The 15762-nt window shown below is 44.8% G+C and overlaps 1 protein-coding gene across 2 annotated transcripts in view; it reads left to right on the forward strand.

The window, feature by feature from the left end:
* The window catches only part of irs1 (insulin receptor substrate 1), a 102086-nt gene that overhangs the window by 29914 nt on the left and 56410 nt on the right, over window positions 1-15762 (forward strand). Inside the window, exon 2 of one of the 2 annotated variants that reach the window (XM_041877164.2) lies at window positions 8997-11195. The exons of the other annotated variant lie outside the window; for it this stretch is intronic. Coding sequence (XP_041733098.1) covers window positions 8997-9001 — 5 coding nt within the window. The 3' untranslated portion in view covers window positions 9002-11195. Of the gene's footprint in view, window positions 1-8996; window positions 11196-15762 lie in introns of those variants that run through there. 2 annotated transcript variants of the gene reach the window in all.

The following is a 15762-nucleotide window of genomic DNA, read 5'->3' on the forward strand; positions in this document are numbered from 1 at the left end:
GATCTGAGTCACTAGCTTAATCCTATTATTTTATTTCTTTAACCTTTTGGTTGAGATGGAGACCTGAATCCAACATATTATTTGTTATTTGGCTATTTACCATATTGCAAAAGTGGGCAGGTTTCCATTGACCCACCCAGGTTTATTCGACAAAAGCAATGTTGCAGAAAAAAATCATTGCGACGTGTGTAATGGAAACGGCAGATACAGTTGAAGTCAGAAGTTTACATACACTTAGGTTGGAGTCATTAAAACTCGTTTTTCAACCACTCCACAAATGTCCTGTTAACAAACTATAGTTTGGTCAAGCAACCTGTCGGTTCCAAGTGGAACAAAACATTTTTCGATAGAAATACCACCATTCTCCATGCACTGTAAATGTACAAGTTGATAAGAGCTATTGATAAGAGCTAAGTAAGTTACTAAGCCGTTTGGATAAGGGGATTGTAAATATAATTTATACTTTTTTTGATCTATTTTGCCTTATGGTCGCTGGAGACATGCGAAACCAGTCATATGGCAGCAAACTGAAGCATATCTACATATCAACTTTCCCACAGTGAAGTTTATGAAATGCTGGCCTTATAACTTCCAGGGATGAAATTTGAAGACCCAAGCTGTAGACTTCTGTAGCCTTCCACAAATGACAGTAGGCCTATAGCGTCAAACCTAACAAGTTGATTTATAATTTCTAGAATGTTTTAATTATATTCCCAGACTTTTCACTGTATTTTTTACAATTTGTATTGTGCTAAATATTAGCCACTATCGTCAGCCACCGTCAGTTATACACACATACATTTATAACTGTCACTTTAGTGTTAGTTTCATTACATTTTGCATAATTCCATTACATCATTAGTTTACCTTTCTTTCGTCTGTAATTGAATTTATTAGGGATCCCCATTAACTGTTCCTGGGGTCCAAACATATTAAAGCTCTTACATTACATATAAAACAAAAGATATAACAGTACATCATGTAACATTATTACACCACTACATATCTACAGTACAAAATGTTTAATACCACCATACAACAATATCACAATGTATGCGTATGCATGTTAGGGATCCCCAGTTAATGGGGATCCCTAACCCTAACCCTAACCCTAACCTTTTGTGTGTGTCTCTTCACAGTACCCGTTGTTCCATAAGGTGTATTTTTACCTGTTTAAAAAAAATCTGATTCTACTGCTTGCATCAGTTACCTGATGTGGAATAGAGTTCCATGTAGTCTCTTCCACTCTGAGCCATGAGAGATTGACATGCATGTCATTAATGTTAGCTCTCCGTGTACTTTTAAGGGCCAGCCGTGCTGCCCTGTTCTGAGCCAACTGCAATTTTACTAAGTCCCTCTTTGTGGCACCTAACCACACTACTGGTCCTCTGTAGCTCAGCTGGTAGAGCACGGCGCTTGTAACGCCAGGGTAGTGGGTTCGATCCCCGCGACCACCCATACACAAAAAAATGTATGCACGCATGACTGTAAGTCGCTTTGGATAAAAGCGTCTGCTAAATGGCATATTATATTATTATAGTCTAGGTGTGACAAAACTAAGGCCTGGAGGACCTGCCTTGTTGATAGTGTTGTTAAGAAGGCAGAGCAGAACTTTATTATGGACAGACTTCTCCCCATCTTAGCTACTGTTGTATCAATATGTTTTGACCATGACAGTTTACAATCCAGGGTTACTCTAAGCAGTTTAGTCACCTCAACTAGCTCAATATCTACATTATTGTCACACCCTGGCTCTGGGACTCATTATGTTGAGCCAGGGTGTGTGCATTCTATGTGTTTATTTCTATGTTGGTAGTTCTGTTGTGTCTATTTCTAGGTTGTTGTATTTGGTTGTTCAAATGACTCCCAATCGGAGGTAACGAGTGTCAGCTGTCGGCTCGTTATCTCTGATTGGGAGCCATATTTAAACTGTGTGTTTTCACCTTGTGGTTGTGGGTTTTTGTTCCTTGTCAGTCATTGTTACTGTGGACTTTACGTATCGTCTATTGTTTTGGTTTTGGCACTTTAATTAAATAAAGTCATGTTCGCTCAACGCGCTGCGCTTTGGTCTACTCCTTTGGAAGACGATCGTGACAGAAAAACCCACCAAAAAAGGACCAAGCAGCGTGTCCAGGAGCAAGGAGACTGGACATGGGAGGAAGCGCCGGGTAAGGAGATCGAGAGGCTGGCGATGGCCCAGGTGGGCAAATCGTGGTCCTGGGAGGACATGCTCGGGGGCAAGGGACCTTGGGGGAGGATCAAGGCCCTGGCGAGAGAGGAGCAACGGCGTCAGCAGGGCCATCGTCGGAGGGACGAGAGGCAACCCCCAAAAAGTTTTTTGGGGGGGCACATGGCTTGGGCGGCTGGGCAGCAGGAGGCTGCCACAGGGAGACGTGGAGAGAAGGCTACCGGATTACGGGAGCCATTGGCGAGTAGAGGGAGGGAAGCAGTTGAGGCACGGCGTGAGAGACTGAGGTGTGTTACCAGTCCGGTCCGGCCCGTTCCTGATCCCCGGTTAAGGCCAGTGGTGTGTGTTCCCAGTACGGACCGGCCTGTTCCTACTCCACGCACCAAGCCCACGGTGTGCGTCGCCAGTCCAGCCCGGCCGGTTCCTGCTCCACGTACTAAGCCTACGGTGTACGTCGCCAGCCCAGCCCGGCCTGTTCCTGCTCCACGTACTAAGCCTACGGTGTACGTCGCCAGCCCAGCCCGGCCTGTTCCTGCTCCACGTACTAAGCCTACGGTGTACGTCGCCAGCCCAGCCCGGCCTGTTCCTGCTCCACGTACTAAGCCTACGGTGTACGTCGCCAGCCCAGCCCGGCCTGTTCCTGCTCCACGCACAGAACCTACGGTGTGCGTCGCCAGCCCAGCCCGGCCTGTTCCTGCTCCACGCACTAAACCTACGGTGTGCGTCGCCAGCCCGACCCGGCCTGTTCCTGCCACTCGCACCAAACCTACGGTGCGCGTCGCCAGCCCGGTCCGGCCTGTTCCTGCCACCCGCACCAAGTCTACGGTGCGCGTCGCCAGCCCGACCCGGCCTGTTCCTGCCACTCGCACCAAACCTACGGTGCGCGTCGCCAGCCCGGTCCGGCCTGTTCCTGCCACCCGCACCAAGTCTACGGTGCGCGTCGCCAGCCCGACCCGGCCTGTTCCTGCCACTCGCACCAAACCTACGGTGCGGCGTCGCCAGCCCGGTCCGGCCTGTTCCTGCCACTCGCACCAAGCCAGGGGACGTGCAGTCGTCGGCCTGGTCCAGCCCGTTCCTGCTACTCGCACCAAGCCAAGGGTGCGAGTCGCCAGCCTGGTTCAGCTCGTCCCTGCTAATCGCACCAAGCCAAGGGTGCGAGCCGTCAGCCTGATCCAGCCCACTCCTGCTACTCGCACCAAGCCAGGGATGCGAGTCGTCAGCCTGGGGAGGCCCGTTCCGGCTCACGCATCAAGCCTAGGGTGCGTTTCGTCGGCCCTGTCCGGCCCGTTCCTGCTCCCCGCACCAAGTCTGTGGTGCGTTTCGTCAGCCCTGTCCGGCCCGGTCCCGCTCTCCGCACCAAGTCAAGGGTGCGCTTCGTCAGCCCGGTCCGGCCCATTCCTGCTCCCCGCGCCAAGGCAGTGGTGCGCGTCGTCAGCCTGGTAAGGCCCGTTCGTCCTCCACGCACCAAGCCAGGGGCGCGTGTCGTCAGTCCGGCTCCGGCCAGCGGGGCTAGACAGGACCAGGGGTACTTTGGGGGGTTGCAGAGGAGGTGGGGATCAAGGCCGGAGCCAGAGCCACCGCCGAGGAGGTATGCCCGCCCAGCCCTCCCTTGTTTAGCCCGTATTGAGGCGCGGTCGCAGTCCGCGCCTTTAGGGGGGGGTACTGTCACACCCTGGCTCTGGGACTCATTATGTTGAGCCAGGGTGTGTGCATTCTATGTGTTTATTTCTATGTTGGTAGTTCTGTTGTGTCTATTTCTAGGTTGTTGTATTTGGTTGTTCAAATGACTCCCAATCGGAGGTAACGAGTGTCAGCTGTCGGCTCGTTATCTCTGATTGGGAGCCATATTTAAACTGTGTGTTTTCACCTTGTGGTTGTGGGTTTTTGTTCCTTGTCAGTCATTGTTACTGTGGACTTTACGTATCGTCTATTGTTTTGGTTTTGGCACTTTAATTAAATAAAGTCATGTTCGCTCAACGCGCTGCGCTTTGGTCTACTCCTTTGGAAGACGATCGTGACAATTATTCATTACGAGATGTAGTTGTGGTTTAGGGTTTAGTGAATGATTTATCCGAAATACAGTGCTTTTAGTTTTGGAAATATGTAGGACTAACTTATTCCTTGCTACCCATTCTGCAACTAACTGCAGCTCTTTGTTAAGTTTCACAGTCATTTCAGTTGCTGTAGTAGCTGACGTGTATAGTGTTGAGTCATCTGCATACAGAGACTTTACTCAAAGCCAGTGGCATGTCGTTAGTAAAGATTGAAAAAAGTAAGGGGTCTAAACAGTTACCCTGGGGAATTCCTGATTCTACCTGGATTATGTTTGAGAGGCGTCCATTAAAGAACACCCTCTGTGTTCTGTTAGACAAGTAACTCTTTATCCACATTATAGCAAGGGGTGTAAAGCCATAACACATACGTTTTTCCAGCAGCAGACTATGATCGAAAATGTCAAAAGTCAATTTCTCTTAGCTAATCATCAGTCATTTGTGTAAGTGCTCTGCTTCTTGAGTGTCCTCTGTCACATTTGTGTGGTTGTTCCTGATGATCGTTAGCAATAGTGGACCATATTAGGCTAGGGAACCATGCCTGCAAAGCCCGTTATGCACCTGCATAAGGTAAGTCTGAATACCAACTACTGAGAAGTGCGTAGGAAAGGCGTACATTTCCTACATCTGAATCGGGCCCATATTGAATTGTGTTTGGTTGTCAATTGCAACCAAATATAAAGGAGTTTTTTCTGCTTGGATAGCTCCATCTGTGCCACTGAGTCTGGCTTAAATTCCAGTTTGTCTACAAATTAATAATGTATCTCCATTTCAACCAAAAATCTAAGTTAAAGACTAGAAAAATTGGGTTTGACCAAATACAGTTCTATTTCTCTGTAAACAAATTAACAACAGACTTTCAGCATACTTATAGAGAAAGGCACGCAAAATTGAAAGTTCTAAACTGCAGAGTCATGGCAAAAGTCACATACAGTGGGGAGAACAAGTATTTGATACACTGCCGATTTTGCAGGTTTTCCTACTTACTAAGCATGTAGAGGTCTGTAATTTTTATCATAGGTACACTTCAACTGTGAGAGACGGAATCTAAAACAAAAATCCAGAAATTACATTGTATGGTTTTTAAGTAATTAATTTGCATTTTATTGCATGACATAAGTATTTGATCACCTACCAACCAGTAAGAATTCCGGCTCTCACAGAACTGTTCGTTTTTCTTTAAGAAGCCCTCCTGTTCTCCACTCATTACCTGTATTAACTGCACCTGTTTGAACTCGTTACCTGTATAAAAGACAACTGTCCACACACTCAATCAAACAGACTCCAACCTCTCCACAATGGCCAAGACCAGAGAGCTGTGTAAGGACTCCAGGGATAAAATTGTAGACCTGCACAAGGCTGGGATGGGCAACAGGACAATAGGCAAGCAGCTTGGGGAGAAGGCAACAACTGTTGGCGCAATTATTATTATTAACTAATGGCTTTTCAACATCTGCCATATCGTGGATTGAGTTATATATCTAATAGAACTCATAGGGTTTTCTTTAATGGTAGCTTCTCTAATGTAAAGTGTGGTGTACCGTAGGGCAGCTCTCTAGGCCTTCTACTATTTTTTCTATTTTTACCAATGACTGCCACTGGCATTAAACATAGCCTGTGTGTCCATGTATGCTGATGATTCAATCCTATCAGCAACCACAGCTAATGAAGTCACTGAAACCCTTAACATAGAGTTAGTCTGTTTTGGAATGGGTGGCCAGTAATAAACTGGTCCTAAACATCTCTAAAACTAAGAGCATTGTATTTGGTACAAATCATTCCCTAAGTTCTAGACCTCAGCTGAATCTGGTAATGAATGGTGTGGCTGTTGAACAAGTTGAGGAGACTAAATTACTTGGTGTTACCTTAGATTGTAAATGGTCATGATCAAAACATATAGATTCAATGGTTGTAAAGATGGGGAGAGGTCTGTACGTGATAAAGAGATGCTCTGCTTTTTTGACACCACACTCCACAAAGCAAGTCCTGCAGGCTCTAGTTTTATCTTATATTGATTATTGTCCAGTCATATGGTTATGTGCTGCAAAAAATGACCTAGTTAAGCTGCAGCTGGCCCAGAACATAGCGGCACGTTTTTGGTCTTCATTGTAATCAGAGGGCTAATTTCAATACTATGCATGCCAGTCTCTCTTGGCTAAGAGTTCATTAAAGACTGACTGCATCCCTTCTTGTTTTTATAAGAAACATTAATGTATTGGAAATTCCAAATTGTTTGCATTGTCAACTTACGCACAGCACTGACACACACACGGCCACCGGGGTCTTTTCACAGTCCCCAGGTCCAGAAATGTACAGTATTATACAGAGCCATGATTGCATGGAACTCTCTTCCATCTCATATAGCGCAAGTGAACAGCAAACCTGGTTTCAAAAAACAAATAAAGCCACACCTCACGGCACAATACCTCCGTTGATTTGACTAGTTTGTGAGTGGGATGCCGCAGTTCTTTAGTCAAGGATTTGTGTGTATAGGTGATGAATATCTTGAAGATATTGCAGAGGAAGCAGCAGTGAAATGCTTGTTTGTAGATAAAGTGGCCCACAGGGGACCAGGGACCACACACTCCCATCTGGAAAACTACCAGCAGTGATAGAAGCAGCTATATACAAGCTCTTCCTCACACTGACTAAAGTGCCTGGCGAGCGAATGAATGCCGTCTTCGGAGCTATGTGTTTACATACACTCGTGGCTTATAATTTTATACTCTGCAATTTACTATAACATTTTGGTTTTCTAAATAAAGAGGAGTAAGACCAAAACATTTTGGATCTATAAAAACCGTGAGCGTCGGGGTGTGCTCTGAGAGTGACACAAGCTACGCAAATTAGCTGCTCTAAAGCAAAATATGCAAACGTGTGCAGCCCAGCAATTTGTAGCTCGATGCAAGTACACAGGATCACCATTTTGCGTACCTAATTGCGTTCTTGTATACTTGCATAGAATAGAAATGTGACTCTACACTGAGTGAGGATGTTTCTCATTCTCCTCCATGATGGGCCCCACATCACTTGTCCAGCTCTGAGCTGAAGTCACTAGCTCTACACTGGGACTCCCTCTTTTCCTACAGCTTTGCATAGATGCCCATAACCACCTCTCTCCAGCCCCGGCTGAGTCCACCTCCCTTCCACAGCATGTTTCAGCCACAATATTCCTAAACATTAGGCCTATATTCTAGCACACTTTTAAATTGACACCGATATCTGCAATCAGATTTCACAGTCAGATGAGCCTATATCCTAGAGCACCTAGACCAGAGTTCCCCAACCGGCGGCAATTCGGCCAGCAGTTGACATAAAAGACTATAAAAACACCAGCAAATCAGCTCCAAGTGATTTTAATTTTGGAAATCTGTTTCAAAGTATTCCCACGCATAATAGAGAGAGATACAGTATGTTATCGTATACAAATGTAAGCAAGGTTTGAAATGATTCTGTTTTAGTTAAATATTATATCCATTTTGACTTTTTGTGGTCAATTTGCAGATTACAATTTTTTTATAATTATGTTCCGGCGCTCTAGTTGATGATTCCTGACCTAGAACAAGTGTAGACACATTACAGGCTATCAGATTACGTTCTGTAATAGATTGGGGTGTACTACCCCTGGAGGTCCAGATATACACTGAGTGTACAAAACATTAAGAACACCTTCCTAATATTGAGTTGCACACCCAGCTTTCACCTGGTCAGTCTGTCATGGAAAGAGCAGGTGTTCTTAATGTTTAGTCCAGTGGTTGTGACTGTGAACCTGTAGCTAGCTGTGTGCCAGCCCCTCAGTGTGTCAATCTCACACCCTCTCATTCTCCCTGCATGCACCTGACCTGGATTCTAGGAAAGCAGCAGCTGTCAGAAAAATGTCCAGTGAAAGATGAGATGGAGAGAACAGAGTGTGCCAGCCCCCCAGCACGGAGGAGGGGGAGAGGGGCAGCAGCATGGCAAGGGTGAAGTCTGCAGCGAACCAACCTACTGTAGCAGCCCATAGCTCTAGAACCCAGGCGAATTGTGATTTGTAATTTGTGATGATGGCCATAATATTTGGACATTAGTGGAAGAGATTTGGTATAGTTGGCAGGTGTGTGTGTGACGTGTGTGTAAGAGAGAGACGCCTCTGGGTGAGTGATGAGTGGGATGGGGCTGCTGATGCTGGATGTCCCCAGTCAGTCAGTCAGTCTGATGGTGTAATCACATCTCTAGACGGATGGGGACAGACAGGGACGTCATTGCCTGCAGCCGTCTTTCTTTCTCTCTCTCATGACTGGATTAGATGGGCTAGAGGGTAGGACTAGGAACAGGACATTCCTACAGCCCTGTCACACACAAACACACACAGTTTAGGGGTGCTGTGTGGGGGGTTGAGTGGGAGATGCATATGGGGAGGTTGCAGGGAGATGCCTACCCCTATACGCCAATTGGTGATGTCACCCAAATCTAGCACTCCCACCCCATATCCTCCTGTGTGCTGCTGCTGGTTGCCAGGGAAACGATTATGCTGATTTGTCAACCCTTTCCTCTGAGACACAGACAGCCCAGGAAAGTTGGGAGAGGGAGGGAGAGAGACTGTCTGGGTGCACACTGTTCCTGGTAAGTCCATGAGTCCTAACTCAGATCACCCTCCTCATGGGCTCAGGTGTGCAAGATAAGCTGATTCCCTCTCCCCCCTCTCTCTTTGTATTGTTGTCTTTCAGGTGGAATCTGTTATCTCTTCTCTAAAATGTCTCTTTTTTTTTCTCTAACAGAATGAAGATGGGGGTGCTCTCCAGTGAATTTAGACTTCCTTGCCATAGAACAGACCTCATAGAATGGACCTCACAGATTCACAACCAGACCTCACCAGCCAAACCAGACTGGACAAAACTATTACTGGACATTACAATCCAGACCTTATAATCTGGATTTCACAATCTGTGCTTCATAACCCGGATTTTGCAATCCAGACTTCACAGCTTGCACATTACAAACCAGACCTCACAATCCATAACCTGGACCTCACAACCCGGACCTGCAGTGTTGATTCTGTAACCCAGCTTCTCCTCTTAGCACCGGTACGGTACTACTCAACGGTACTCTGCCTCGCCGCACCATTTCCTCAGGCAACAAAGTGGCAAACCTGCCCAGTCTCACCTGAGGACCATGTGGACACAACTGCCACCCCCCCTCCCCCCCACACACACGCTGCCAAAAAGACTGCACTGTGAACCCTCTCAATATATGCCAGCCTCCAAGTTCTGACCACTCATTTCAGTTTCATAACCCACATCATATTTCAAATGTTTTCACTTATTGGCTTTTTGTGGCTTTTGTTTCTTGTTACTGTCATTTACATTTTGCCCAGTTGGCTTCCAGGCCAGTGTCCCCACCACACAACTCTGATGCTTCCACAGCATCATACCAAGCCTCCAAATGGATACAGTAGTCACTAGTGTTCCTTGCACTTGAACTGTATCTTCTGTTAGATGCTACTAGAGCCTTCCATATCCCTGTCAGCAACAAACTGTGCTTTATTCTAGTAGATTGTAAATGGGTTCTCCAGAGGATCCCATTAAATAATGTGGTAGATGATATATAGACACAAAATGCCAATAGTGTTGTGTCAACTAAACACCCAGTCAGGCAGGAATAGTCCCATATCTGAGCTGTTGGTACTAATAATGACACGGTATAACTGTCTAGCTGAAACCCGTAATGGCCTTCACAGATCTAATGGGCAGAGAAACTCTATGTTGCTCTGAGTTTCTAACATTTCTATTTTGTGTCTGACCGCTCTTTGTGACAACAGAAAGTTGTCACTGGTACAGCATTGTTACCAAATATATGTGGATGGAGCATATCATATCAACTCTTAAGGCTACATTGTAACAGTCTCTTCTGTAGAGGCACTGCTGTAAAGGCTTGGAAGCCAGTAAAGTTGCTTGCGACTCAATTTTTATTTTATTTTTCATTTTATTTTTGCAGAAAAACATGGACTGTAACAGGTTCACACAAAAAAAATGGCAAATTTTCTGTCATACTTGCTGCTGACGACTTTGACAAACAATATGTGTAAATTATTGAATATATAATGTCAATTGTTTGTTTTAAAAGTCAAGATTATTTAACATGGTTTATATGGGTGCTTTTTTTTTGCTTTTTGAACTGAAAACATGTCCAATATTTTGTTATTCCTTATTAATGGGAAATCTGCTTCTTACATATAATCGTATATAATCCTGTCCACCTCAAATGGGTTGTTGCTCTTTTGTCCATGTGGTTAACAAAATTAATGAGTGAACGTTATCATAGAATAACTATCAACTGAACAATTGAAGAATGAATGAATAAACTAATGAATGAATGTATAAATTAGCGGATGAGTGAAAAAATGCATTAAAGAATGACAGGGATATAGCAAGAGCACCAATATACTGTAGCATGGGGCTTTGCAGTCTCATTTACCCCCTGCCCTTTGTTAGGTTCTGACAAACAGAGTGAAAAACTAACGACAACTAGTCAAAGCTCAAACCAAGTTTATTCACCCACTGGGTCAAACAGCTGAAAAGACAAAAACATGTTTCCACCAGCACATGTATTTATACCCTCCTATTAGGCGGAGTCTCCTCCTTGCACATCTAGACAGCCAATACATCTATGTTGCTTGGCAGGAACTTAGGTGGTGTGTGTGTAATAGAACTGTTCGTTGTCACTTCATCTGACCTGACCTCAGCCCACATTCCTCACTCCTCCCTAATCCATGGTTATCCAACCTTATCAGTGACTGAAACCACTGTTACCCTTTGGCCCTCTCCATAGAATCCATGAGATTTAACAATAACATTATACATGTAAATTAGTTATAATATAGTAACATGAATAAGTATATATTTCAAGCTAGAATCCAACACCTTTTAGGGTAAGAAACTTTCTGGAACCTATTCCGTAATAAAGTAGAAATGTTAATATTTTCTTGTACAACGGTGTCTTTATTCATTTGATGATATGGTCTAAGTCATTTAGCAGACTTTATTATCCAGAGCAACTTACAATCAGGGCATTTTAACTAAAGTAGATATAACAACCACATATTACGATATCAAATAGCACGTAAAACCTTCAAAAATTGCTGCTATCTGCAAATCATTGCTTGTGAGTAAATTATATGAATTTTGTTGTGGGCGCCATCGTGTTCATGAGAGTCTCATCTTTCAATAGAGTGATCATAAAAATGTGTAGGGCAAACCGTTCGGACACTACAGACGTTTTTGTGAGACGACCGATTTTCGGAATGTCTCATGGTCTGAAAAAAACGCTCTAGCTCCGCCACCTTTCACCGCAGATGCGCAAGGGCGATATCGGCTGATGTGGTGGATTGCTCATGCAAAAAAAACGGATCTCTCTAGTTTGAACAGACAGGTTTTGATGGGGATTTTGTTATTATGCTAATTAGATTTCCGCCATCGCGAGCATGTTGATTTTGTCCACCCACACCAGACGCGATCAGGACACGCAGGTTGAAATATCAAAACGAACTCTGAACCAACCATATTAATTTGGGGACAGTTCGAAAGCATTAAACATATATGGCAATTTAGCTAGCTAGCTTGCTGTTGCTAGCTAATTTGTCCTGGGATATAAACATTAGGATGTTATTTTACCTGAAATGCACAAGGTCCTCTACTCCGACAATTAATCCACAGATAAAAGGGTAAACCGAGTTAATTTCTAGTAATCTCTCCTCCTTCAGGATTATTCTTCTTTGGACTTTATATGGCGGTTGGCAACCAACTTTAAGGTGCATTACCACCACCAGCTGGACTGGAGTGTGGACCTCAGTTCATCTTTCAATCACCCACGTGGGAATATGCTCCTAAAACCAATGAGGAGATGGGAGGCAGGACTTGCAGCGCGTCACAAATGGAATCAAGTTCTATTTTAGCGCCTGGCTACGCAGACGCGCGTGAGCACTGTGGGTGCATTGATTGAATAACATGCATGTGTACATTTATTACACTTTTGAGCTATTTTATTTAGTTCTCTCTGGCTTTCATCTCAAGGAGATTAACCTGGATTAATAATGGTTCAATTAAACGCATGAATAAGCCATGTAATTAACAGGACAGTCTTTTTGGTATTATGTTATATGAACTATTTAAGTAAATAAAAGTCTGACAGGTTGTAGTCCAAAAGGTTTGGCCGTGGCAGTCAAAGAAATAGCATTCTAAATCTTTGATGACAGTTTTACTCCTCAAACAGTGGCATGGTATCATGGCCTGGCCTCCCAATACAAAAGTTGGATCAGTTTTCCATTTGGGAGGAAAACACTAAACTGACCAGAGATCAGTGTCTAGGAGCAGTCTTGTGGAGAAGTCCTGGCCTGCCTCCTGTCCTGAGACAGCGATCTGGGGACAGTGTCCTGACCTCGCATCCCCCTCTCGATCTCACTTAACCAGCTGGAGTCCTCAGGCCACACGCCATTCATTCTCACTGTGCCCCAGAGAGGTGTCAGAAGGTGCTAGTGTAGTAGGTAGGGGTGAAGAATTAGACCATAGAATTAGAATTACTAAAATGGATATTCTAATTTTCCACATTGCTGGCTCAGGGATTAGAACAATCAACTTTTCGGTTACTCTCTTAACCGCTAGGCTGCCTGCCGCGGAGCGCAGGATCAAATTCAGCAGATCAAATGTTATTGGTCACATGCGCCGAATACGACAGGTGTAGACTTTACAGTGAAATGCGTACTTACGAGCCCTTAACCAACAATGCAGTTTAAATAAAGAATACCCCCCCAAAAAAAAAAGTCAATATAAAATAATATGAAATAAAAGTAACAAATAATTAAAGAGCAGCAGTAAAAATAACAATAGCGAGGTCCTCTGTAAGTCAATTTGTAGAGCATGGCGCTTGTAATGCCAGGGTAGTGGGTTCGATCCCCGGGACCACCCATACGTAAAAATGTATGCACACATGACTGTAAGTCGCTTTGGATGAAAGCGTCTGCTAAATGGCATATTATTATTATTATTATTTATTATTATTATTATTATTATTATTATATACAGGGGGTATCGGTACGGACTCAATGTGCAGGGGCACCGGTTAGTCGAGGTAATTGGGGTAATATGTACATGTAGGTAGAGTTATTAAAGTGACTATGCATAGATAATAAACAGAGAGTAGCAGCAGCTTAAAAGAGGGGTGGGGAGGGCAATGCAAATAGTCTGGGTAGCCATTTGATTAGATGTTCAGGAGTCTTATGGCTTGGGGGTAGAAGCTGTTTAGAAGCCTCTTGGACCTAGACTTGGCACTCCGGCACCGCTTGCCGTGCGGTAGAAGAGAGAACAGGCTATGACTAGTGTGGCTGGAGTCTTTGACAATTTTTAGGGCCTTCCTCTGACACCGCCTGGTATAGAGGTCCTGGATGGCAGGAAGCTTGGTCCCAGTGATGTACTGGGCCGTACGCACTACCCTCTGTAGTGCCTTGTGGTCGGAGGCCGAGCAGATGCCATACCAGACAGTGATGCAACCAGTCAGGATGCTCTCGATGGTGCAGCTGTAGAACCTTTTGAGGATCTGAGGACCCATGCCAAATCTTTTCAGTCTCCTTAGGAGGAATAGGTTTTGTCGTGCCCTCTTCACGACTGTCTTGGTGTGCTTGGACCATGTTAGTTTGTTGGTGATGTGGACACCAAGGAACTTGAAGCTCTCAACTTGCTCCACTACAGCCCCGTCGATGAGAATGGGGGCGTGGAGGGAACAAAAAAAAGTGCTGAAAGGAACAGGCTGTGCCAGACATTGAACGTGACTTTTCCAGGCGTGTAACAGAGCGGAGCTCCGCAGATGGTGAGGAGTGGGAAGAACTCTGGGGTGGGCAGGGGGAGCGAGGCTTGGCCACACAGCTACCATCAGCACCACAGGGTTGGGCAGGGGGGATCAGGCCAGGGACGAAGCTCCACTCCTACACTAATTAACCGGGATGGAGGAAGGAAGAGGGGACGGGGATCTGCAGCATGGTCTCATAGACTAGGCGTAACAAAGTAAATGTAAATCTATAAGGATGATATGTTAAGTTTGGTATGGTTAAATAAGACAGATGGTTACTTAAGGCAAAAAAAATGAAAGTTGGGTGCTTGGTCGGGGGGGATGGGTCGACTTATAACACGAACGTCTAGCAACCCAAAGGTTGTGAGTTCAAATCTCATCATGGAAAACTTTAGCATTTTAGCTAATTAGCAACTTTTCAACTACTTATTACTTTTTTAGCTACTTTGCAACTATACTGAACAAAAATATAAATGTGACATGTAAAGTGTTGGTCCCATGTTTCATGAGGTGAAATAAAAGATCCCATAAAGTTCCCATACTCACAAAAAGCTTATTTATCTCAAGTTTTGTGGACAAATTTGTATACATCCCTGTTAGTGAGCATTTCTCCTTTGCCAAGATAATCCATCCACCTGACAGGTGTATATCAAGAAGCTGATTAAATAGCATGATCATTACACAGGTGCACCTTTTACTGGGGACAATAAAAGGCCACTCTAAAATGTGCAGTTTTGTCACAGACACAAGAGGTCTCAAGTTTTGAGGAAGCTTGCAATTGGCATGCTGCCTGCAGGAATGTCCACCAGAGCTGTTGCCAGAGAATTGAATGTTCATTTCTCTGCCATAATGTCAGGGGGTCAGTGTGATGCAGTAGGACGAAGTCAGGCGCAGGACACAGAGCTAATCGAAAACGTACTTTACTCGTAGGTAACGAAAATAACATAACCTCCACGCAGGGAGGAACAAACCCGCTCACCAGACGACAACCAAACATGAACAAACACGCACAAAACACAGTGGGAGCCAGAGGGTTAAATAGGGAAGAAATCAATACATAATGGGAACCAGGTGTGAACAATAAAGACAAAACAAGTAGAACACAGAAACAGATCGGTAGCAGCTAGTACTCCGGCGACGACAAACGCCGAAGCCTGCCCGAGCAAGGAGGAGGAGCAGCCTCGGCTGAATCCGTGACACATAATGTCACGACTTCCTCCGAAGCTGCCTCCTCTCCTTGTTCGGGCAGGCTTCGGCGTTCATCGTCACTGGCCTTCTAGCCACTGCCGCTCCTCATCTCATCATTCCATTTGTTTTGTCTTGTTTATTACACACACCTGGTTCATATCCCCTCATCAGTACCTTTATAAGTGTTCCCTCTGCCCCCTTGTCTTTGTGTGTGATTGTTCATTGTGGAGGTTAGAGAAGCTCGGTGGAGCTCCTTGTATTTTGTATCGTCAGGATTTCCCTGTGTGCCTTGTTGTTTCCAGTGCGCCTGCACACTGGAGTGTTTTGACGCATTACTGCGTAACTCTGTGTTTCGGAATATATCCTGTTATTCGGTTATTTACCCTCCTGCACCTGACTCATTCGAAATCGTAACATATAGTACGTTTAGCAAAATCGTAACATATAATACAAATTATAATTTGTAACATATCATAAGAAATGGGTGATGGACATCCACAAATTCATACATACAATACG

The sequence above is a fragment of the Coregonus clupeaformis genome, chromosome 6, assembly GCF_020615455.1.
Source record: "Coregonus clupeaformis isolate EN_2021a chromosome 6, ASM2061545v1, whole genome shotgun sequence".
In the NCBI taxonomy this organism is placed as follows: Eukaryota; Metazoa; Chordata; class Actinopteri; order Salmoniformes; family Salmonidae; genus Coregonus; species Coregonus clupeaformis.